Genomic DNA, 25,723 nt, shown 5'->3' on the forward strand with positions numbered 1-25,723 from the left:
AGGAATTGTATGATTTTCTTTTAAGGCAGTATATATTTGATAAGTTTCTCACCTACCAAAGTACATTTAGTGCAATTACAACACAGGATAAATACCCATATAGAAACTAAAATACATGTAAAACCAATACAAATTTCTCAGTCCATTACCCTAAACAATCTAGTTTTCTGGAAATTCACAGCAACGTACATTAATAGACAATCTTTTATTTTTAGAAATTAATAATTTCTGAGTTACTCAAACCATATAGATTTATAATGTACTTCCATTAATAATTATTCTCACCTGGGATATGTGCTCATTTTCATCCGATTGATTAGGAAGATCCTGGCAATCATTACGAATCTGTGGATTCAGCAGAGTTTTTTGATGCTCCATAGTAAAAACAGGAAAGAAAGGCCTAAGGAATTTAAACTCACTGCTCAGAGACCCATCAGCTAAGCACACTTCATAGCTGTAGGCCTGGGAAGATGCCCCAGTATTAGGATCAACACACTTGTCTTGCAAATTTGGTCCCCCAGGGAAATTCCCTGTGGAATGAGAACTTCCTATGAACTTCCTTCGCTTCTGAAACTTGGTTGCAATAAACACAGTGACAGAAAGCAGAAAAATGGATGAGATGGCAACCAAGCAGATAATCAAATACAGTGTTAGAGTATGATCTCCTTCTTGTGGGACTTCCTCCTTAGGATTATCCATAATTTTCATGTAAGGATCAGAGAAGCCGTCCACCAGAAGAATCCTTAGGGTTGCAGAGGCAGACTGAGGAGGATGCCCATTATCCCTAACCGCCACAATAAGAGTGTGTTTGAAACTGTCTCGGATGTTCACCGGCCTCATGGTTTTCACCTCCCCATTCTGAGTCCCAACAGCGAAGAGACTCGGATCTGTGGCCTTCAGCAACTGATAGGAAAGCCAAGAATTCTGTCCTGAATCTCTGTCCACTGCCACCACTTTGGTGACTAGGTAGCCTGTCTCTGCTCCCCTGGGAACCAGATCATTTGATGCAGAAGTGCTGTTCTGAAGGGGGCAGAGGACGAAGGGGGCATTGTCATTTTCATCTGTGAAAAAAACTCGGACCATAGTTTCTGAGCTCAAGGGAGGTGAGCCCTTGTCTACAGCCCTCACCATCACCTGGAAATCCTGTATATCCTCATAATCTATAGATCGAATGGCATACAAGTTCCCAGTTTCAGAGTTGATGGAGATGTAAGATGATGCAGGCTCTTCCCTGATCTCTCCAAACAAAAGAGAGTAGGTTACTTTGCCATTCTGTTCTGTGTCCACATCCACAGCATGGACTGATCCAATGAGCAGTCCCGGAATGTTGTTTTCTCGTAAGTGCAAATTGTAGAAACCTCTTTCAAACATTGGAGGGTTATCATTGACGTCTGAAAGTTGAATGCTAATAACTGTCATTGAAGTGAGTCTGGGAGAACCTTGGTCGGTGGCTGTGATGGTGATGTTATAATGTGACATTTGTTCTCTGTCCAATGGCTGTTGAGTCACAAGCTGGTAATAATTGTTCTCAGTCAGTTTTAATATAAAAGGCAGGTTTTTCTCAGTGTTGCAGTTAGTTCTGCCATTGTCTCCAGAGTCGTGATCTCTGATGCTAAAAAGTGCCACCAGTGTTTCTGGGGGAGAATTTTCAGGTAAAGGATTAGTGATGGATGATACAATTATTTCTGGAGCATTGTCATTCTCATCTTCAATGTCAACAAGAACTTTACAGTAAGCGGACAATCCTCCACCATCTGTGGCTTTGATGCTGAGTTCATAATTATGATTTTCTTCATAATCAATTTTCCCTACGAGCATAATTTCCCCAGTATGATTGTTTAACCTGAATGATCGGAGTACATCTGCTGGTGCTTGGCTAAAAGTGTAAATGATGTGAGCATAGGATCCAATGTCTTTGTCAGTGGCTTCAACTTTAGCAACCAATGAACCTGGATGACTATTTTCCATTAGCTGCACTTTATACACTGCTTGTTCAAATTGGGGCACATTATCATTGTTATCCAGAATATCAATAATTATCTGTGCTGTGCCAGTTCTCCTTGGGATCCCTCCATCCACAGCTTCCAGGGTGAGGATAAATTGAGGGATCACCTCGCGGTCTAATGGTTTTGCCAAAAGCAGTTCTGCATATTTCCTACCATTGTTTTGACTTTGTACGTCTAGCTTAAAATATTCGCTTGGGCTAAGTATGTAGTTCTGGATAGCATTTTTTCCTTTGTCTAAATCATGGGCTGTCTCCAAGGGGAAATGTGCATTTATGGGAGTCTGTTCAGGTATTTCAAAAAGGAATTGATTCTGAGAGAAAATAGGGGAATTATCATTGACATCTTCTACCTGAATTTCAATTTTGAAGAATTGAAGAGGATTTTCCAGCAGAATTTCAGAGAATAGAGTGCAAGGATCACTCAGACCACACAAAGCTTCACGGTCAATTTTATCCCTCAATATTATATTCCCAGAACGAGGATCCAGCTGGAAATCCTGCCTGGAGCTCTTAGAAATCAACTGTGCTCTGCGAGCAGAGAGCTCCTTCACATCCACTTTCAAATCTTTTAGCACATTTGCTACTATTGACCCAGCTTTCTTCTCCTCAGGCACTGAATAGTGGAATGGTTCACACAACATACCAGAGCTACATAGAGAAATAAAGAACAAGACCACTTGCCTGCTAGTACGAGATGCTTCCATTTTCTCAGCCTCTTTCAGGGAAGGTCATACATTCAATTAGATTCTTTGTAAAGCAACTGCTGTAATTTCCATTATAGTTGTGGTCAGAATCCAGTAGGAGGTTTGTTTTTTTTTTGGTATCCACACTAGAGTATTTTCTTCGGAAATTTCTCAAGATTTAATTGAAAGCTGTTGCCTTTTGTCCTGAGATTCCTTTGTCTAATGACTGGATCACTCTGAAGTAAATGAATCTCTCTTTTTACTGTTTGGTGCAATAGCACCACCTTGTGTGTAAAGTAAAATGTAGCACTGAATTTAGGAAACTCCTTTGAAGAGGACATTTACTGTAGTGTATAGAATAGTGTGTGCATCTTTTCAAAGGAACAAAATGTTATACAATCCTGGTGTCTTTTGTCATATTAAAATAATATATTAATAACTTTCAATTTGAGAAAAAAAAGATTTCTCCCAAAATATAAGAGCTATAATTTTTGATATGGTTGTGATATGAATGTGTGTATAAAGTACCGTAAATACAAGGATGTGAGGAATATCACTTGTGTGTTTTATTTTTAACCATGTAGGTTATATTTGGAAACAATCCTGATTTTCACTTAAACTCATATATAGACATTTCATATTTCCTTTCAGAAGTTTAATAATAATAATGATAACAGTAATAATAATAACAGTAATAATAATAACATTATTATTATTAATAATAATAATAATAATAATAATAATAATAATAATAACAATGTATCTTTATAACGGTCAAAAATCAGCAACTGACATTAAAATATATTTAAAAAGTACTGACATTAAAAGTGGATAATAACATACATGCTCCCAAACTGTTCAGGTCACTCCCTGGTTTACGTGAGTGAAAAGCCAATAAGTATGGAAGTAAATATAATCGTCCAGAAATTGTTAGAGATATGTCCAAATAATTGGTACAAGATGACAGCTATAATTCTGTAACTATTGTTTTTCTTGTGGACATTGCAGCAACACAAAATTTTGCCGCTGCCTGCGTGGTAGAGGGGCGTGAATCCTGGGGGAGAAAGTCTACATAAAAATTGTCTGCCCTCCCTGGCATCTCTCTAGTAAGGGGAGAATGTATGCAGACCTATGAACTCTGTATAGCTCACAGTACAATAAAACATGTGAGATATCTTCATCTTCTCCTTTACATACCCATTCTGCTATTGGAGTTCTCTTATACCTGCCCTGGAGGAGTGCTGAAGGAAGAATGTTAAATCTGGCTCTGAAGAAAGCTATTCTTTGTTTTGAATGTCATTTAGATATCTTGCCGATTCCCACACAACCTGTTTGATTCTGTCCGTACTGTGAAGAGACAACCTATTTATATAAATAAAATCAACATTCAACATATTTAGTTCTTCTTGGAACTCCATGTCCTTCATTCTATTGATTTCTACTTGCTTTGCTTGTTCAAAGCCTAGGGACATTAAGAATTCTGGTGAGAGCCCATAAGCACCCAGCTTGTGATTTATTGCCTGTTTCTACAGGGAGGGGAAATTGTCAGTCAACACTATACATGTATTTTTGTACTAGATGGTTGAGTACCAAGGTGTGATCCACTGCTGATCTTCCTTCTCTAAAACCAGATTGTTTGATTAGCCCCCTGAAATCAGCCAATCCTGAAGTTTATAGTTTAGGTGTTTGGCATTCAGTTTACTAATAACACTCAGAAGACTAATGGGTCCATAATTGCCTGGGTCATTTCTATTACCTTTTTTATAAATTGGTATGATAATTGCTACTCCCCAAACTCTTGGCATATGGCCCGTTTTATCGATAAATGTAAACAGAGATGCTAAAAGTGGAGCCCACCAACTGGCGTTCTTTTTGATTATTTCTGCCAGGACATTATCAGCATTATCAGGTGCCTTATTAGCCTTGAGGGCTCCGATCAACTGGGCTATCTCTTCTGGTGTAACAGGGGGCCAGTAAGGAGTTTGGTCCAAACTAATTTGGATCTCCTTGGTTACATAGTCAGGGTCTATGTATAAATATATAATATAAATATAAATATAAAATATTCTTCCCAGGCATGAATCAGTACCTGATTAGTTGGGAGTAGGGGGAGGTTTCCCCAATCCTGACTGATTAATTAGTTTATGCCATGACTCCTTCAGAACCACACTATTCTTTTCTTTTAGAAGGGTCTTATATTTTGCTTTCAACTGTTTTAAGTAGTGAGTGTGATCCTCAAAAGGGCATTTTTACTTTTCCTGTACTCCATATTATATATCCTTTTTAGTTGCACGCAATTTCTATCAATACATTTTTTATTCTTTGAAACCGGCCTTTTGAAGTGAGCTAGTATTTTGTTAGTGAGAACCAATTTCAAATTTGAAATTAAAGTTTCAAACTCATAGTTAACAAACATCCAAAATATCTGCCAGACTATCTCATTTCCTTTACATGGGTGATATGAAGCTGGATGAAAAAGCACTATCTGAAAAAGAATCATTGTTCAATTCTGTCCATATATAAGATAAAGACATTGCAATGAAATTTGGGCTCAACCAATGTTCCACCCTCACAACCAACAGGGGAAAAATGGTGAAAACCATTTTAATTCCATAGGGAAATAAAGTGCCCTGAGATTTTAGAATTCAAATAGACAAGAACCTGCCACATAACATCTGAGACTTAATAATTGTTTTTAAGAAAGACAAAAAACAACAACAACACCAGGATAGTGGATGTGGCAGTACTTGAAGATAGCAGAATACAAGAGAAAGAACTGGAGAAGATAACAAAATACAAAGGACTGTAAATAGAAATAGAACAACTGTGGGAAAAGAAAGTGAAGGTACCAATATAATAGACCACTTGGTTGGAATCGAAAAATAGTTGGAGCATCACTTGAAAACCATGGGCATTGAAAAAGTCATCATCAGTCAAGGCAACTGTAAGGATTTTCTATCCTTCTAGCTGAAGAACGTGAGGACTCTTGCAATAAAGTGTTTCAAAAGGAAGCTTTTATTAAGTAAGAGTGAAAACATTCAATTCAAAGCAACATCTAAATCCCCTTAGGCAAGGCAAGTAGAATAAAAGCAGTAGAGACCCCTCATATTAGTCAGAATGCAGATTTTAGCCAATACACAAGTGTGAAGGTGGTTCCTTTACAAGCTGCCCTGAGAACTGGATAATCATAAATCCCATGGTTATCTTCCATTAGACATTTAAGTGAACTGTTCCACGTGGCCATCATAAACATTCCCCAAAGAGTGAGTGAATCTCAAGGCACTTCGGTGCCAGGAAACCAGTTGTAAAATATCAGTTTTCACAGGGACTGCTAATAAATTGACTCCAAGGCCCCCTTCCTCCCAATTGAATGGCAGTTAGGGATCTGACTGCAGCTTTACATCCCTCAATGATACTTTTAACATCATTAAAAATCAACATCTACCTATCCCAGATCTTTTGGAAGGACTTGATAGGTGGATATAAATGCCAAACTAAACATCTGACTGATTGTGAAATCAATCAATATTAATATGATCCTTCAATTTTAGACAATGTTATTAGGTGGTTCCATTTTTTATTGATGCTTCTGATATCCAAGAACTATAAAACTTTATTCAGTCTGTTAGACTATTATAGTTTATAGATAAACTTAGAACCGTGAGATCAAGCAGGTACTAAATAAATGGAACCTTCCCCAAAACAAGATAGAAATGTTTCTGAAAAATGTATGGCTAATGCAACTTAACAATCCATTGTTTGCCCATCATCTATTCCTACTTCCAAATACAGCTACTATTGTGTTTGTATGAGAAAATATTAAACAAATCATAAATTTATCCTCAATCATGATCAGAAATTGAATCTGGGCCCCTTGTTTATTTGAAAAAACAAATAAATATTCTCTGACTGTGCTCTGATCCTTCTCAAACTTGATACTAATCATGTACATTTACAAACCGCATGCTATTTTCTCCAAATCCAGTCTGTCACTGTGGACATTGTATTATACCTCCTTGAGAGTAGAGCGTAGAGACACAAGAGCAATGAAAAGTTGTGCCTTTCAAGATGGCATCAGAGGTGGTATTTAGCTGGTTTGAACTGGTTTTGGCAAACTGGTAGCAGAAAATTTGAGTAGTTCAGAGAACCGGCAAATACTGCCTCTGGCTGGCCCCGCCCTCCTGCCCCAATCGTTCCCTGTCCTATATTCCCTTGTTTTTTTTAGCTCAATTGATTTACATGGCAGAGCAGATTTCTGCACCTCAGCTGAGCTAAAAAGACAGTTCAACTAACCAGCGCTTTCACCAAGGCTGGTCTTTGAGTGCTGCATGCGTTCAGGAAGCACTCTCTCACAGAACTGGTAGAAAAAGATTTGGAATCCCACACTGGATGGCATGCACTGTTTCAAAGGACTAATGTTAACTTATCATGGATTTCCCACTAGGACTTCATAGTTTCTCAAACTGGATTGCAACTCAGAGAAATTTAAAGGAATATAGAAGGCAACCTTGTCTTGACAAAATGATAGTTCTATCAACATTTATTCACGGCCTAACACCTTGCTCTGACTGCAGAATCCACAATGGTCACAGCATTACCACAAAGAGAACTCCTGTGATATAGTGATTAAATTTTGGAAATTAGTAGAGCAAACCATGTTCAATTTTAAACTGTCAGCCATTGCAGATCATTGTTTAAAACATTTGAATAAAGTATAAATCAATGTATAGGGAATCCTCAAAATATTATAGCAGTTGGGACTGGAATTTCTGCCATTAAGCAATGCATTCATAAATCATGTGATTATATCACTTAGCAATAACAAGTGAAAATCACAGGTCACCTTTTGCAACTTCCTGCCAGTTTCCAACAACCAAAATCAGTGGAGAAGCTGAGAGGCCACTCAGAAGCTGGCCAGCATAGAGGTAAGCGGCTACTGCTCGGTTGGAGAGGGAGTGAAGAGGTGCACAGGTGGCCAGAAAGGCATGCCAGGGCTTGGAGTTCCTACTGCTATGTGAGGGAGGGTGCACCTCTGGCTGGGGAAACTCAGTATGATTGCAGTGAGGTTTAAAGAGGCTTAGTAATTGGCAAGGAAGGCTCAGTGTGAGCACAACAGGGCTTGGAATGGATGTTGCTGGGTAGAGAAGGATACACAGCATGAGCACAATGAAGCCTGGGGAGAGGGTGCAAAGGTGTATGAGTGATTGGTGAGGTGCAACGTGACTGGAGAGGCCCTGGGGGAATACATGCGGCTGGGTAAGGTTTATCTAAGTAGTTTTCAACCCTGCCTGCCAGATTCCTCATTGAAACTGTTTGTGGGAAACCTGTGCCAAAGGTTACAGATTGTGGCCACGTGAACATGGGATGCAGGGCCATCCTATGTGTGAGCTGGCTGCCGAGTGCCCACATCGCAATCAAATGACTGGGACAGGGGGAACTTCTAGGATTGGTCGTAACGACCACTCAGCGCATTATAATATAAATCTTTGCTAAAGGAATAGCCGTCAGCCAAGGATTACCTATAAAAGAATTGTGATCTATGTTCTCAACTAAAATTAAAGTAAAATTACCTGTTTCATAAATAAATAAATAAATAAATAAGCATTTAGTTCAAGAATAACTGATAGAACAAAAGGAATAGAGGGAGAATGAATAGGAAGAGTCTGAATTAATTGCATGTTTTTCCTCACCTCTTTCTTCGCGCCATTTACTGCAACTTGCTCAGAAGTACCTTGGATGTCTGAAGAAATATTACTGTTCCCTGGGACGCTAACATCTCCCATCGAAAAGACAGGAAAGAGAGGCCTGAGAAATCGGAACTCGCTACTTAAGGATCCACCAGTCAAGCAAACATCATAACGGTAAGTCCTGGAAAGCGACCCATTCTGTGAATCAGCACAGTTCCCTGGAGTATCAGAACTGGCAGGTGGGAAGTGAGGATGAGTAGTAGGAAATTGGCTTTGGGTGTCCTTCTTGAAGATTTTGACCACAATAAACACAACAATGCAGACCAGGAACACAAAGGAGACTGCAGCCAAGCAGATCACCAGATACTTGGTCAAGGTTTTATCTTCTTCCGGTTCTTGGACACTGACATCCACCCTCCTCAGGAAGGGATCCGAAAAGCCATCCACAAGAAGAACATTAAGCAACGCCGTGCTGGTCTGTGGAGGAAGGCCGTTGTCTCTGACCAGTATCACCAGCCTCTGCTTACTTGTGTCTCGCTCATTCAGGACTCTCCTGGTTTTCACTTCCCCATTCTGTGCTCCTATGCTGAAAAGGGCTGGGTCTGTGGCCTTCAGCAATTCATAGGAAAGCCAAGAGTTTTGGCCAGAATCTGCGTCCACTGCAACCACCTTGGTGACCAAATAGCCGGCCTCGGCTGACTTGGGAAGCAGCTCATTGCATGGGGATGTGTTGTTCTGGAGGGGATACAGGAAGAAGGGAGTGTTGTCATTCTCATCTATGATGTGGATTCGGACAATCACTTCTGAGCTCAGGGAAGGAGAACCACCATCAAATGCCCTCACAGTGACTCTGAAGCCTCTTATCTGCTCATAGTCCAGGGATCGGAGGGCATACATGTTTCCAGTTTCAGAGTTGATTGAGATGTAAGAAGTCACCATGCCATCACCCTTCCCAGGCAGAACTAAGTAATTCACTTTAGCATTCAGCGTTGTGTCCACATCCAGAGCATGGACTGAGCCAATGAGCAAGCCTGGAATATTATTCTCTCTGATTTGCATGTCATATGAAGACTTTTCAAAAAGGGGAGAATTATCATTGACATCGGAGATCTGAACATTAATCAATCTTGTTGAAGTGAGCCTAGGAGCTCCCCAGTCAATGGCAGTGATGGTGATGTTGTATTCAGTGACCGTCTCTCTGTCTAGGGGACTTTGGAGCACAAGCTGATAAAAGTTGTTTGTGGTGGCTTTCAGCACAAAAGGGAGATTCATCTGCACGGAGCAGACCGTTTTGCTGTTGTCTCCAGAGTCTTGGTCTCTCACATTGAAGAGGGCCACCATTGTATCTGGGGGAGAGTCCTCCTTTAAAGTGCTGATCAGAGATATGATGGACACTTCTGGGGGATTGTCATTCTCATCTTCAACCTCGATCAGTATCTTGCACTGACCTGGAAGACCCCCTCCATCTGTTGCTCTGATGCTCATGCTATAGCTCTTTTCTTTCTCATAATCAATCTCTCCCCAAACAGTTATTTCACCAGTAACTTCATTTAAATGAAACAAATTGCTTATTCTTTCAGGCACCTGATGGAACGAGTAGAGGATTTGCGCATTTGATCCCAAATCCAGATCTGTAGCTTCCACTTTAATCACAAGGGTGCCCTTAGGGAGATTCTCCTTTATTCTTGCCTTATATTCAGACTTACTAAATAGAGGAATGTTATCATTATGATCCAGAACATTAATATTAATTTGAACTGTGCCAGTTTTCTTTGGGACTCCTCCATCAATAGCCATTAGTATCAATTCAAGGCGTGGCATCTTCTCCCTATCTAATGTTTTCTTCAAAACAAGGTATATATTGTTATTCCCATCTTCATTCTTTTGTACTTCAAGCTGAAAATGCTCATTGGAACTGAGAATGTAATTTTGGATGCTATTATTTCCCAAGTCATCATCCTGAGCTAATTCTAAGGGAAATATCATATTTATTGGCATATTTTCAGGAATATCCACCTTAACTTCGTTTTTCCAAAAGTTGGGTGCATTGTCATTCACATCTTCTATTTTGATTTCAATATTAAATATATCTAAGGGATTTTCCAAAACAAGCTGAGAAAGAAGTAGACAAGGAACATTCTGGCCACATAAAGCTTCTCTGTCTATTTTGCCATTAATCAACAGATTCCCAGTTTGAATATCAAGGTGGAAGTATTCCTGAGTGCCCTCAGCAACTAAATGTGCTTTGCGTGTGGAGAGCTCCCCTGTTTTCAGTTTCAATTCCTTCAGCACATTAGCCACCAGAAACCCCTTTTTCTTTTCCTCGGGGACAGAAAAGCGAATTGAAGCACACATTACTCTAAGGAATGAGAAAGAGAGAAGGATATACAGACCTTGCCTTTTCCAAAAGCAATTCTCCATGATTCCAGTCTCTTCCTTGAAGGCTCAAATTCTGCCCCAAATTCAGGTTTTTTTCCCTTCCTTTATGATTTAATTGTTCAAACCCTATTTAATTGTTCAGTCTTTTGCCATCTTATAATCTGCAACATTTCGCTGCCAGAGTCAGATTCCTTTTGTTCAGTTTGGTATTACTGTTTCCCCCAATTCTGAGCAAGCAGAACTAAATTTCTTTGTTAATATCGCCACCATGTGGTGAAGTAGGCAAAAATTCTATTTGCATGGTTTAGATTCAGTAATCACATTGAATCCATTTTTATCTATCCACTAGCTACCCTACCCAGCAGATTAACTCATTAACTGTTTAATTATATATAAAAAGAAACAGAGTGACAATCTGCACAAAAAAAAATCAAAGTTATTGATAAAGACTGTAATCCAGTCCTTTCGCAGTTGAGTTCTGAATGACTGTGGGCATATAGTGACCCTTTAGGTGGCTTCTGCTGTGCACCCAAGGATATCAAGTTTAAATCTGTGTAAGGAAATCATGTCTGCTTTGAGGCACCTTGGCAACATATTTTAAGGTTTTCAGTTTGGATTACCAGTGACAACATCCTTCTACAATTTTTTTGCTGCTGCTTGTTGTCCCATTTGGGAGAGGGGGTGGTGCTTTGAATCAGTTTTTTGCTCCTGTCAACCTCCCTTACAGTTTTCTTGAAAAGTTTTTTGGAATAGGTTTTCCTTTGCCTCCTTCCTAGGCATCAGAGAGAAAGTCTTGCCCAAGATCACATTTCCATGTTACTATCTCAGAGGAAAAACGTTTGTTATATTCCTTTCTTGGTGTCCTTTAAATCTGTTTGCAGCACTTGCAAACAGATTTAAAACAAAAAAATCCATTTTTTGTTAATCCTTTTGCAGTATAATAACTTATATATTAACTATCATGGTTAAAATACCTTAGAGATTTGCCTTGTAAGATACAGGTTTGCACTTTGGAAATATGGGAGATTGGAAGGTGAAATAGGAGGAGGGGAAAGAGGTTCTACTCTTTCATTATTTCTCTAGGGAACAGGGTTCAGACGTAGCCCATTCCCTACTGAGGTTAGCCTGTAAAGAACAGGGACATGCAGTCAGGGGAGGCAGGGAAGGCAGAGCTTCACCACTATCTTCATGAAAAGGAAAAAAAATGTAAAAGGAAAAATGCAAGAGCTGAGGTCAGGCTGAGCTAGTTGCTGCCAGAGTCACCGTGGATGACTCTGCTTAGTGCTTAACTGTTTAAAAAAGCCTCTAAAAAAGTGCCCTCTACAGGAGGCGGCAGGAGAATGACGTGCCTTATCTAGTCTGACTTTTTATGATCACTCGAGCAGAGTTAAGCAAGAGGTTAAAAGCAAAAAAATTCCTGACGTAGATGAGGCACGTCATTCTCCCGCCTCCTCCTGTAGAGGGTGCTTTTTAGAGGCTTTTTTAAACAGTTAAGCAGAGTCATCCATGGTGACTCTGGCAGCAACTAATTCAGCCTGACTTCAGCTCTCGCCTTTTTCCTTTTACATTTTTTTCTTTTCATGATGGCAGGCAAGAGCAGAGTTGAAATCCTCTATGAAACAGCTGGAAAAGGTACGTGTGGGTCAGAGGGAGGGGGAGGAATTCAAACTTCATCCTCCTGGTGCAACTTTGTGTGTGTGTGTGTGTGTGTGTGTGTGTGTGTTTGAGAGAGGGGGGAGGGAGCATATTGAGACAGTTCTTTAGTTTATGCACTATGTAACACTCTAATACCATGCCTTTGGGTCTTCTGAAATTTTAATTATTCAATCATAAGCAAAAACAATGTTTTCAGTAGAATGAATTTCCACTTCTACTTACGCCTGCCAGCCAAAATGCTGCCAGTGGTATTGCTAACAAGGGCTGAGAGGGAAAACCTAAATTTTCTGAATCCTGGTGCAACTTGTATGTGTGTGTGTGTGTTTTTGAGAGAGGGGGGAAGGAGGGAGAGAGGGGGGAAGGAGGGGAAGGGAAGAGAAAAGGAAAGAAGGAAATCTATTTAGCAAAGGAGAAAAACAAATGCTGTCGCTTTAAATGGGAACTGAGCATGCCTGGCTGTGGAATTCTGGGAGTTGAAGTCCACAAGTCTAAAAAAAATTGCTGCCTCACCAGCCATAAACCTCACCGCACATTACTGGATTGCAACCATCTAAAAACAGGTAGCCAATTGCCAGACACATACAAATTACACTTTATCACATATTTGGAGCCGGATTACTGGAACATTGAAGATGTAGTTATTCCATGGGCAGAAGCAAAGGAAGGCAGCATTGATTGAATTTGGCAAAAAAATTAATTACGAAATTAATTTGAACTACAGAGATTTTTTTGGAAAATGTGCTCAAAAATCCAAACAACTACAAAATTCCTGACGGTATCAGAAAAGCTAGAGATATTGTCAGGACAATTGCTGTTAGTTCAGCCGAGGCAGAAAGAGGGTTCTCAAAAATGAACCTCATATGTTCAGAGCAAAGAACCCTGTCAGCCTCCGCTTTGCTGCTGCTTCGGCTACCATTGAAACGGGGAGGGGGGCATGGTATTTGGGAGGGGACTGATTGCTGTGCTGGAGGAAGATTCTAGAGTTTGAACTGTCCACCTTATTGCGCATGTGGAGGAGGAGTGTTTCCCGCCAAGGCCAACGGAACCAGCATTCCATCCTGGTGATGCCTTTCGAAGTTATCTCACACCTGACAATTGGGAGAATTATGATTGGACTGTGCACGGGATGCCAAGGGGAGGGGAATGAATTATACAATGTATTATTCGCTTTCGCGCCTAAATAATCAGACTTCGCTCAGCTTCGCTTCTATTCATTTATAATTAGTAAAAGTACACTTGATTTCTATCAATGGAGTCCTGTGGTTTTCTTTCCTGATTTTTGAATGAAGAAGGGCTGACAAACCCGCCTAATTGTTCCTAATATAAGTAATATGATGATGATAAGCTTTGTTGGCATGCCTATTCAGAGATGGGACCCAATTCCTGCAGTGAAAAAGTGGCTCAGAGCACACCATCACATGGCTGATGATCCACGAGTAAAGACCAAGAAAAGAGGGATTCAAACTATTTTCCAAGGCACGTGAGGGTAGAACAAAAAGCAATGGGTGGAAACTAATCAAGGAGAGAAGTAACTTAGAACTGAGGAGAAATTTCCTGACAATTAGAACAATCAATCAGTGGAACAGCTTGTCTCCAGAATTTGTGAATGCCCCAACACTGGAAATCTTTAAGATGATGTTGGATAGCCATTTGTCTGAAACGGTATATGGTTTCCTGCCTAGGCATGGGGTTGGACTAGAAGACTTCCAAGGTCCCTTCCAACTCTGCTATTGTATTGTATTATAAGTGCAACTGGAAGCCTAAGAACAATCTGGAAATATCTTCAACCACAAAATCAATAACACAAGTAAGTACTTGAGTGTATCTCTTTCATTGTATTATTCTTAGGGTTATCAGTGCATGTAACACAGATGTTTGTGTGGGTAAGATTATCACTCCCACTGTCAAGCAAAACCAAGCATTTAATAGTGAGTGACATACCATGTGCATGAATCATACAAGTGGCAAGAAAATAGGGGCAGTCAGGCATAACACAGCTTATGTAGACAGTAAACACAGGGTCAATCAAAATGGACTCAAATGTCTATACACCAATGCACCGAGTATGAGGAATAAACAGGGTGAATTAGAAATTCAAGTAAAAGAGGGCAGATACAATATTGTTGCCATTATAGAAACTTGGTGGGATGAAACCGACAAATGGAACATACAGCTAGAAGGATTTAAATTATTTAAAAGAAATAGACCAAATAAAAGAGGAGGTGGAGTTGCACTATATATAAGAAATAATTAACTCTCTACAGAAATAGAGCACAATGATGAGAACTATCTTGAATGCATTTGTGTCAATATTAAAGGTTGGGGGGGAAATGACATTGCCATAGGTCTATACTACAGGCCACCCAACCAAGCAGAGGAAGTAGATGAACTTTTTGCTAGTCAGCTAACTAAGGTATGCAGGAAGCACACCACAATAGTAGTGGGGGATTTTAACTACCATGACATCAACTGGGAAATAGACTCTGCACCAAGTGGAAGATCCAACAGGTTCCTAACAAGCCTAGCAAACAACTTTGTTTCCCAAAAAGTAGAGAAGGGAACAAGGGGATCAGCCATATTGAACTTAATTCCCACTAACAGAGAGGAAATGATAGAAGATGTTGAAGCCACAGGAACCCTGGGGACAAGTGACCATGCAATATTGGAATTCAACATTATGTATACACAAGTAGTAGAACAAAGTGAAACTAGAGTCTTGAACTTTAAGAGAGCTAATTTCAATAAACTTAGAGCTTGGGGAAAATTCCATGTATCAGAATCCTCAAGGGGAAAACAACTCAAGAAGCTTGGGAAATTTTGAAAAATGAGATTACAAAAGCCCAGTCTAGTACAATACCAATGAAGAAGAAAAGTAACAGCACCCAAAAGAAACCAGCATGGTTGCATAAAGAACTCTCTGACAAATTGAAAGACAAAAAAGAAAAGTATAAAAAGTGGAAAGGGGGGGGACATAACTAAGACAGAATATCAGCAAATAGCCCAAGCATGTAAAGATGAAGTGAGGAAAGCTAAGGCTCACAATGAAGAAAGGCTTGCCACAAAAGTAAAAAATAACAAAAAAAGCTTCTTCCAACATGTTAAAAACAAGAAAAAAGTTAAGGAAACAATTGGTCCATTGCTGGGAGAAAGTGGCAAGAAGGTGACAAGCAACAGGGAGAAAGCAGAACTATTTAACTCATGTTTTGTATCTGTCTTTACACAAAGGGATAAAACACTCCAACCTATCAAAAACAGCACCACAAAAATCAGATTAGGAACACAAGTTGAAATTGTCAAGAAAATGGTAAGTGAGCACCTGTCTACCCTAGATGAGTTCAAATCACCAGGACTGGATGGATTACACCCCAGGGTTCTGAAGGAACTGGCAGATGAGATCTCAGAACCACTGAACTATATCTTTCAGAAATCCTGGATCACCGGGGATCTACCAGAGGACTGGAAAAGAGATGATGTGGTTCCCATCTTCAAAAAAGGGAAAAAAATAGATCCAGGAAACTACAGACCTATCAGCCTATCAGTATTGACTTCAATACTAGGAAAGATTCTGGAAAAGATAACGAATTAGCGAACATCTAGAAGCAAACAAAGTAATAGCCAAAAGCCAACATGGCTTTGTCAAAAACAGATCATGGCAGACTAATCTTATTGCATTCCTTGATAATATGACAAAATTAGTGGACCAGAGGAATGCCGTTGATATAGTTTACTTGGACTTCAGTAAGACATTTGATAAGCTAGGCCATAACCTACTACTGGTTAAAGTAGAAGAATGTGGGTTAGACAGCATCACCATCAGATGGATTTGTAACTGGCTGACCAAGTTGTGAGCCGCCCTGAGTCCCTTCAGGGAAAAGGGTGGCATACAAATAAATTAAACCTAAACCTAAACCTAACTGCACTCAACGTGTAGTCCTCAATGGAACTGCATCTTCATGGAGGAAAGTATGCAGTGAAGTACCCCAAGGCTCTGTTTTGGGCCCAGTACTCTTCAACCTCTTCATCAATGATTTGGATGAGGGAATAAACAGGGAACTCAACAAATTTGCAGATGACACCAAGCTGGCAGGAATAGCCAACACTCCAGAAGATAGGCTAAAGATACAGAAGGATCTTGACAAACTTGAACATTGGGCACTATCTAATAAAATGAAATTCAATGGTGAAAAGAGTAAGGTTTTACATTTAGGCAACAAAAACGAAATGCACAGGTACAGTATAGGTGGTACCTTGCTCAACAGTAGTAACTGTGAAAGGGATCTTTGAGTCCTAGTGGAAAACCATTTAAATATGAGCCAGCAGTGTGCAGCAGCTGCCAGAAAAGCCAACACAGTTCTAAGCTGCATAAACAGAGGGATAGAGTCAAGATCATGTGAAGTGTTAATACCACTTTATAATGACTTGGTAAGGCCACACTTGGAATACTGCATTCAGTTTTGGTCACCATGATGTAGAAAAGATGTGGAGACTCTAGAAAGAGTGCAGAGAAGAGCAACAAAGATGATTAGGGGACTGGAGACTAAAACATATGAAGAATGGTTGCAGGACCTGGGTATGTCTAGTTTAATAGAAAGAAGGACTAGTGGAGACATGAGAGCAGTCTTCCAATATCTCAGGGGTTGCCACAAAGAAGAGGGAGTCAAGCTATTATCCAAGGCACCTGAGGATAGAACAAGAAGCAATGGGTGGAAACTAATCAAGGAGAGAACAACTTAGAACAGAGGAAAAATTTCCTGACAGTTAGAACAATTAATCATTGGAACAGCTTGCCTCCAGAAGTTGTGAATGCCCCAACACTGGAAATCTTTAAGAAGATGTTGGATAGCCATTTGTCTGAAATGGTATAGGATTTCCTGCCTAGGCAGGGGGTTGGACTAGAAGACCTCCAAGGTCCCTTCCAACTCTGCTATGGTATTATTGTATTGTATTATTGTATTATATAAGGGGTAAGTGCATGCAATTAAAGTCTTCCTTTCTGTGTCTCTTCTTTATGCAGATTATTGGAGCAAGGTGGTGGGGTGATGGTGTAGAAGACCAGCAAGGTAGTAATCTTTCCTCTGTAAGTAGCTGTTTTATTGCTTTGTGTGCTGGTTTCATCCTTAATGTAGCAGTGCATGCAATTAAAGTCTTCCTTTCTGTGTCTCTTCTTTGTGCAGGCCATTCATTGGAGCAAGGGTGGTCAGTCGGTGATGTTGAAGACACACAAAAGAATAGTCATCTTCCTTTTCTATTATTTTGGTGCTTGTTTCATCCTAATGCAGTGCATGCAATTGAAGAGTTCATTTCTGTTTCTCTTCTTTGTGCAGGCCATTGATTGGAGCAAGGTGGTCAGTGATATTGAAGACTGGCAAGGACAGTCATCTTCCTTCTGTAAGTAGCTCTTTTATTGTTTTGTGTACTTATTTTAATCTTATTTAAGTAGTAAATGCACAAAACAATAAATTTCTTTTCTTATATCTTCTTTTTGTAGATCATTCATTGGGGCAAAGAATTCACTGACATCGATTTGGCCACTCCCACCCAGTCACATGACTGCCAAGCCATGCCCACCTGGTCACATGATTTCCAAGCCACTCCCACCCAGTCACATGACCAGCAACAGTTGCCATGATTTAACCTTTTTAGATAAATTGATTGATTTTCACTGGCCACCTCTGCATTATGCAAACCTTCAGCTATTTCATACCCCTTCTTTAGCAATTTTAGTGGTGTTCCTTTGAGGTATTTGTTTCCTTCTTTCCTTCATGTTTGTTTTTCATGTTTCTGGAAGTCTTTAATATATAGTTCCCCAAATCCTGACCCACTTAAGCATTTAATCATTTGTAGCACTCCCCACCAATCAGATCAAGCCTTGATCATAAGCTGCATAATTAAACCTTTAGTTTCTAATCAATATACTCACATTTTATTTAAATAGTTTTTCACTCAGTCCACATTCTTTTGTTCAAACTCCCATTCAACCCCCCCCCCCGCAAAATTTTATTGTTTATTTATCAAATTTATTGAAGCGGTATGGTGGCCTAGAGGTGAAGATGCTTGCCTCCAATTGGGAAGGTTGAGAGTTCAGCCCTAGTCAGTTACAGATGTTTCTTTATCAGGGCACAAAGAGAAAATATCTACTGTAAACTCTGTGTAGGCATCAAGAAGGGAATCTAGCCAGTAAACACTCATTCAGTCACCCCAACTCCACCCCCAATTACACCCAGAATAAAGGGATTATAAGAAAGAAAGAAAAATTATTAGCCACCTGTCTTAATACAAGATAATACTTGGTGGGTTACAATCAGAGAAAATAAAAAGAGAATTAGAAATAAAAACAGAAATAAAATAAAATAATTAAAGTAAAAATATTAAAAACATCAATTAATATCCATAAACACTATGATTAATTACAGATGGGGGGGTAGGATGTGGGGGAGGTGGAATCTGTTGTTAATCAATCAACCACCTCCACTGTGATGCTCCCCTATTGGGGCCCCAAGCTAACTGGTAGAGTCAGTTCTTCAGGCCCTCATGGATAGGAGGGTTGGGGCTGACTTCACACCAGAGAACAGATGCAAGAGCAGAAAAGGCAGACAGGGCTCGCACAATGACAGGGCCTCCCCTGCTGGCATGGGTGGGATGGACCAATCCTAGTAGGATAAGATCAGGGGTGGGTTTCAGGCGGTTCGCGGCGGTCCCTGCGAACCGGTTGGTCGGCGAACCCGGAAGTAAGTAACTTCCGGGAACGCCGAAGGACCCACCCGCCTGCCCGCGTTTCTTACCCGGTTTTGACGAGTTGTGCGCTTCCACGCATGCGCAGAACGCATACAGCACCTGGCAATCCTCCAGGAGCAGCTGGAGCATCGCACAGGCGCTAGTACGCATGCGTGCACCGCACGCATGCACGAGGACACCGCCGGCCCCGTTCCAACCCACCCCTGGATAAGATGGTCCCTCAAATAACCATGCCGTGAAAGGCTTTAAAAGTGATTAACAATACCTTGAATGGGACCCAGAAGCAGAGAGGCAGCCAATGCAGATTGTGGAGCAGTGGTATTACATGGGCCATTGTTCAGGCCACAAGAATTGCCCATGACACTGAACACTGCATCAGCTAAAGCTTCCAAATTTGAAAAACTTTGCAAATTGTTTCTTTCTGGGAGAATTGCATGATTTTCTTTTAAGGCAGTATATATTTGATAGTTTTTTCACCTACCAAAGTACATTTAGTACAATTACAACACAGGATAAATACCCATATAGAAACTAAAATACATGTAAAACCAATACAAATTTCTCAGTCCATTACCCTAAACAATCTAGTTTTCTGGAAATTCACAGCAACGTACATTAATAAACAATCTTTTATTTCTGGAAATTAATAATTTCTGAGTTACTCAAGCCATATAGATTTATAATTTACCTCCATTAATAATTATTCTCACCTGGGATATATGCTCTCTTTCCTCCAATTGATTAGGAAGATCCTGGCAATCATTACGAATCTGTGGATTCAGCAGAGTTTTTTGATGCTCCATAGTAAAAACAGGAAAGAAAGGCCTAAGGAATTTAAACTCACTGCTCAGAGACCCATCAGCTAAGCACACTTCATAGCTGTAGGCCTGGGAAGATGCCCCAGTATTAGGATCCACACACTTGTCTTGCAAATTTGGTCCCCCAGGGAAAATCCCTGCGGAATGAGAACTTCCTATGAACTTCCTTCGCTTCTGAAACTTGGTTGCAATAAACACAGTGACAGAAAGCAGAAAAATGGACGAGATGACAACCAAGCAGATAATCAAATATAGTGTTAGAGTATGATCTCCCTCTTGCGGGACTTCGTCCTTAGGATTATCCATAATTTTCATGTAAGGATCAGAGAAGCCGTCCACTAGAAGAATCCTTAGGGTCGCAGAGGCAGACTGAAGAGGATGCCCATTATCCCTAACTACCACAATAAGAGTGTGTTTGAAACTGTCTCGGATGTTCACCGGTCTCATGGTTTTCACCTCCCCATTCTGAGTCCCAATAGCGAAGAGACTCGGATCTGTAGCCTTCAGCAACTGATAGGAAAGCCAAGAATTCTGCCCTGAATCTCTGTCCACTGCCACCACTTTGGTGACTAGGTAGCCTGTCTCTGCTCCCCTGGGAACCAGATCATTTGATGGAGAAGTGCTGTTCTGAAGGGGGCAGAGGACGAAGGGGGCATTGTCATTTTCATCTATGATAAGAACTCGGACCACTGTTTCTGAGCTCAAGGGAGGTGAGCCCTTGTCTACAGCCCTCACCATCACCTGGAAATCCTGTATATCCTCATAATCTATAGATCGTATGGCATACAAGTTCCCAGTTTCAGAGTTGATAGAGATGTAAGATGGTGCAGGATCTTCCCTGATCTCTCCAAACAAAAGAGAGTAGGTTACTTTGCCATTCTGTTCTGTGTCCACATCCACAGCATGGACTGATCCAATGAGCAGTCCCGGAATGTTGTTTTCTCGTAAGTGCAAATTGTAGAAACCTCTTTCAAACTTTGGAGGGTTATCATTGACGTCTGAAAGTTGAATGCTAATAACTGTCATTGAAGTGAGTCTGGGAGAACCTTGGTCGGTGGCTGTGATGGTGATGTTATAATGTGACATTTGTTCTCTGTCCAATGGCTGTTGAGTCACAAGTTGGTAATAATTGTTCTCAGTCCGTTTTAACATAAAAGGCAGGTTTTTCTCAGTGTTGCAGTTAGTTCTGCCATTGTCTCCGGAGTCTTGATCTCTGATGCTAAAAAGTGCCACCAGTGTTTCTGGGGGAGAATTTTCAGGTAAAGGATTAGTGATGGATGATACAATTATTTCTGGAGCATTATCATTCTCATCTTCAATGTCAATAAGAACTTTACAGTAAGCGGACAATCCTCCTCCATCTGTGGCTTTGATCCTGAGTTGATATTTACTGTTTATTTCATAATCAATTTTCCCTACGAGCATAATTTCCCCAGTATGATTGTTTAACCTGAATGATCGGAGTACATCTGCTGGTGCTTGGCTAAAAGTGTAAATGATGTGAGCATTGGATCCAATGTCTTTGTCGGTGGCTTCAACTTTAGCAACCAATGAACCTGGATGACTATTTTCCATTAGCTGCACTTTATACACTTCTTGTTCAAATTGGGGAACATTATCATTGTTATCCAGAATATCAATAATTATCTGCGCTGTGCCAGTTCTCCTCGGGATCCCTCCATCCACAGCTTCCAGAGTGAGGATAAACTGAGGGATCACCTCGCGGTCTAATGGTTTTGCCAAAAGCAGCTCTGCATATTTGCTGCCATCGTTTTGACTTTGTACGTCCAGCTTAAAATATTCGCTTGGGCTAAGTATGTAGTTCTGGATAGCATTTTTTCCTTTGTCTAAATCGTGGGCTGTCTCCAAGGGGAAACGTGCATTTATAGGCGTCTGTTCAGGTATTTCAAAAAGGAATTGATTCTGAGGGAAAATAGGGGAATTATCATTGACATCTTCTACCTGAATTTCAATTTTGAAGAATTGAAGAGGATTTTCCAGCAAAATTTCAGAGAATAGAGTGCAAGGATCACTCAGACCACACAAAGCTTCGCGGTCAATTTTATCCCTCAATATTATATTCCCAGAATGAGGATCCAGCTGGAAATCCTGCCTGGAGCTCTTAGAAATCAACTGTGCTCTGCGAGCAGAGAGCTCCTTCACATCCACTTTCAAATCTTTTAGCACATTTGCTACTATTGACCCAGCTTTCTTCTCCTCAGGCACTGAATAGTGGAATGGTTCACACAACATACCAGAGCTACATAGAGAAATAAAGAACAAGACCACTTGCCTGCTAGTACGAGATGCTTCCATTTTCTCAGCCTCTTTCAGGGAAGGTCATATGTTCAGTAAGATTCTTTGTAAAGCAACTGCTGTAATTTCCATTATAGTTGTGATCAGAATCCAGTAGGAGGTTTTGGTTTTTTTTGGTATCCACACTAGAGTATTTTCTTCGGAAACTTCTTAAGATTTAATCGAAAGCTGTTGCCTTTTGTCCTGAGATTCCTTTGTCTAATGACTGGATCACTCTGAAGTAAACGAATCTCTCTTTTTTACTGTTTGGTGCAATAGCACCACCTTGTGTTTAAAGTAAAATGTAGCACTGAATTTAGGAAACTCCTTTGAAGAGGACATTTACTGTAGTGTATAGAATAGTGTGTGCATCTTTTCAAAGGAACAAAATGTTATACAATCTTGGTGTCTTTTGTCATATTAAAATAATATATTAATAACTTTCAATTTGAGAAAAAAAAGATTTCTCCCAAAATATAAGAGCTATAATTTTTGATATGGTTGTGATATGAATGTGTGTATAAAGTACCGTAAATACAAGAATATGAGGAATATCACTTGTGTGTTTTATTTTTACTTGCACCTTTTCTTGTCATAAGTTTGTAATGACCATATAGGTTATATTTGGAAACAATCATGATTTTCACTGCCACTCATATCTAGACATTTCATATTTCCTTTCAGAAGTTTAATAATAATAATGATAACAGTAATAATAATAACAGTAATAATAACAGTAATAATAACAACAACAATAATAATAACAATACCAACAATGTATCTTTATAATGGTCAAAAAGCAGCAATAGACATTACTTTTTACAATATATTAAAAATTACTGACATTAAAATATATTTAAAAAGTAATGACATTAAAAGTGGATAATAACATAGATGCTCTCAAACTGTTCAGGTCACGCCCTGGTTTACGTGGGTGAAAAGCCAATAAGTATGGGAGTAAATATAATCGTCCAGACATTGTTAGAGCTATGTCCAAATAATTGGTACAAGATGACAGCTATAATTCTGTAACCATTGTTTTTCTTGTGGACATTGCAGCAACACAGAATTTTGCCACTGCTTGCGTGGTAGAGGGACGTGAGTCCTGGGGGAGAAAGTCTACATAAAAATTGTCTGCCCTCCCTGGCATCTCCCTAGTAAGGGGAGAATGTATGCAGACCTATGAACTCTGTATAGCTCACAGTACAATAAAACATGTGAGATATCTTCATCTTCTCCTTTACACACCCATTCTGCTATTGGAGTTCTCTTATACCTGCCCTGGAGGAGTGCTGAAGGAAGAATGTTAAATCTGGCTCTGAAGAAAGCTATTCTTTGTTTTGGGAAGATCAGATCATTTAGATATCTTGCCGATTCCCACACAACCTGTTTGATTCTGTCCGTACTGTGAAGAGACAACCTATTTAGTTCTTCTTGGAACTCCATGTCCTTCATTCTATTGATTTCTACTTGCTTTGCTTGTTCAAAGCCTAGGGACATTAAGAATTCTGGTGAGAGCCCATAAGCACCCAGCTTGTGATTTATTGCCTGTTTCTACGGGGAGGGGAAATTGTCAGTCAACACTATACATGTATTTTTGTACTAGATGGTTGAGTACCAAGGTGTGATCCACTGCTGATCTTCCTTCTCTAAAACCAAATTGTTTGTCTTTGATTATCCCACTGAAATCAGCCAATCCTGAAGTTTATAGTTTAGGTGTTTGGCATACAGTTTACTAATAACACTCAGAAGACTAATGCGTCTATAATTGTCTGGGTCATTTCTATTACCTTTTTAATAAATTTGTATGATAATTGCTACTCCCCAAACTCTTGGCATATGGGCCGTTTTATCGATAAATGTAAACAGAGATGCTAAAAGTGGAGCCCACCAACTAGTGTTCTTTTTGATTATTTCTGGCAGGACATTATCAGCATTAGCAGGTGCCTTATTAGCCTTGAGGGCTCCGATCAACCGGGCTATCTCTTCTGGTGTAACAGGGGGCCAGTAAGGAGTTTGGTCCAAACTAATTTGGATCTCCTTGGTTACATAGTCAGGTTCTATGTATAAATATATAATATAAATATAAATATAAAATATTCTTCCCAGGCATGAATCAGTACCTGATTAGTTGGGAGTAGGGGGAGGTTTCCCCAATCTTCTGGTAATATACCAAAAAAGGGATGTATTTTTTGTTCTGACTGGTGTAATTAGTCTATGGCAAGACTCCTTCAGAACCACACTTTTCTTTTCTTTTAGAAGGGTCTTATATTGTGCTTTCAACTGTTTTAAGCAGTGAGTGTGATCCTCAAAAAGGGCATTTTTACTTTTCCTGTACTCCATATTATATATCCTTTTTAGTTGCACATAATTTCTATCAAACCATATTTTATTCTTTGAAACCGGCCGTTTGAAGTGAGCTAGTCTTCTGTTAGTGAGAACCGATTTCAAATTTGAAATTAAAATTTCAAACTCATAGTTATCAAACATCCAAAATATCTGCCAGACTATCTCATTTCCTTTACATGGGTGATATGAAGCTGGATGGAAAAGCACTATCTGAAATAGAATCATTGTTCAATTCTGTCCATATATAAGATCAAGACATTGCAATGAAATTTGGGTTCAAGCAATGTTCCACCCTCACCACCAATAGGGGAAAAATGGTGAAAACCATTTTAATTCCATAGGGAAATAAAGTGCCCTGAGATTTTAGAATTCAAATAGACAAGAACTTGCCACATAACATCTGAGACTTAATAATTGTTTTTAAGAAAGACAAAAAACAACAACACCACCAGGATAGTGGATGTGGCAGTACTTGAAGATACCAGAATACAAGAGAAAGAACTGGAGAAGATAACAAAATGCAAAGGACTGTAAATAGAAATAGAACAACTGTGGGAAAAGAAAGCAAAGGTACCAATATAATAGACCCCTTGGTTGGAATCGTAAAATAGTTAGAGCATCACTTGAAAATCATGGGCATTGAAAAAGTTATCATCAGTCAAGGCAACTGTAAGTATTTTCTCTCCTTCTAGCTTAAGAAAGTGAGGTCTCTTGCAATGAAGTCTTTCAAAAGGAAGCTTTTATTAAGTAGAAGTGAAAACATTCAGTTCAAAGCAACATCTAAATCCCCTTAGGCAAGGCAAGTAGAATTAAAGCAATAGAGACCCCTCCCATTAGTCAGAATGCAGATTTTAGCCAATACACAAGTGTGAAGGTGGTTCCTTTACCAGCTGCCCTGAGAACCGGATAATCATACATTCCCATGGTTATCTTCCATTAGACATTATAGTGAACCGTCCCACATGGCCATCATAAACATTCCCCAAAAGGTTAGCAAATCTCAAGGCACTTCGGTGTCAGGAAATCTGTTGTAAAATATCAGTTTTCACAGGAACTGCTAATAAATTGACTCCAAGGCCCCCCTCCTCCCAATTGAATGGCAGTTAGGGATCTGAC

At 39.8% G+C, this 25,723-nt stretch overlaps 3 protein-coding genes across 3 annotated transcripts; all 3 read right to left on the bottom strand.

Annotated features, from left to right (window-relative positions):
• Positions 1-252: 252 nt before the first annotated feature.
• LOC116510762 (protocadherin beta-16-like) lies at positions 253-2,709 on the bottom strand. Its single transcript, XM_032220410.1, has one exon. It carries the CDS (start codon positions 2,707-2,709, stop codon positions 253-255), a length of 2,457 nt encoding a protein of 818 aa, XP_032076301.1.
• A 3,968-nt stretch (positions 2,710-6,677) lies between these two features.
• Positions 6,678-10,896, bottom strand: LOC116510763 (protocadherin beta-16-like). The gene is made up of 2 exons (XM_032220411.1): positions 8,379-10,896; positions 6,678-6,803 (listed from the first exon to the last, which is right to left on the bottom strand). The coding sequence occupies exons 1-2, from the start codon at positions 10,794-10,796 to the stop codon at positions 6,678-6,680; spliced, it is 2,544 nt and encodes an 847-aa protein (XP_032076302.1). The 5' UTR covers positions 10,797-10,896.
• An 8,926-nt stretch (positions 10,897-19,822) lies between these two features.
• LOC116510764 (protocadherin beta-16-like) lies at positions 19,823-25,531 on the bottom strand. Its single transcript, XM_032220412.1, has 3 exons — positions 25,495-25,531; positions 22,994-23,039; positions 19,823-22,223 (listed from the first exon to the last, which is right to left on the bottom strand). Exons 1-3 carry the CDS (start codon positions 25,529-25,531, stop codon positions 19,823-19,825), a joined length of 2,484 nt encoding a protein of 827 aa, XP_032076303.1.
• Between the last annotated feature and the right edge of the window lie 192 nt (positions 25,532-25,723).

Source organism: Thamnophis elegans, chromosome 6, assembly GCF_009769535.1.
Source record: "Thamnophis elegans isolate rThaEle1 chromosome 6, rThaEle1.pri, whole genome shotgun sequence".
In the NCBI taxonomy this organism is placed as follows: Eukaryota; Metazoa; Chordata; class Lepidosauria; order Squamata; family Colubridae; genus Thamnophis; species Thamnophis elegans.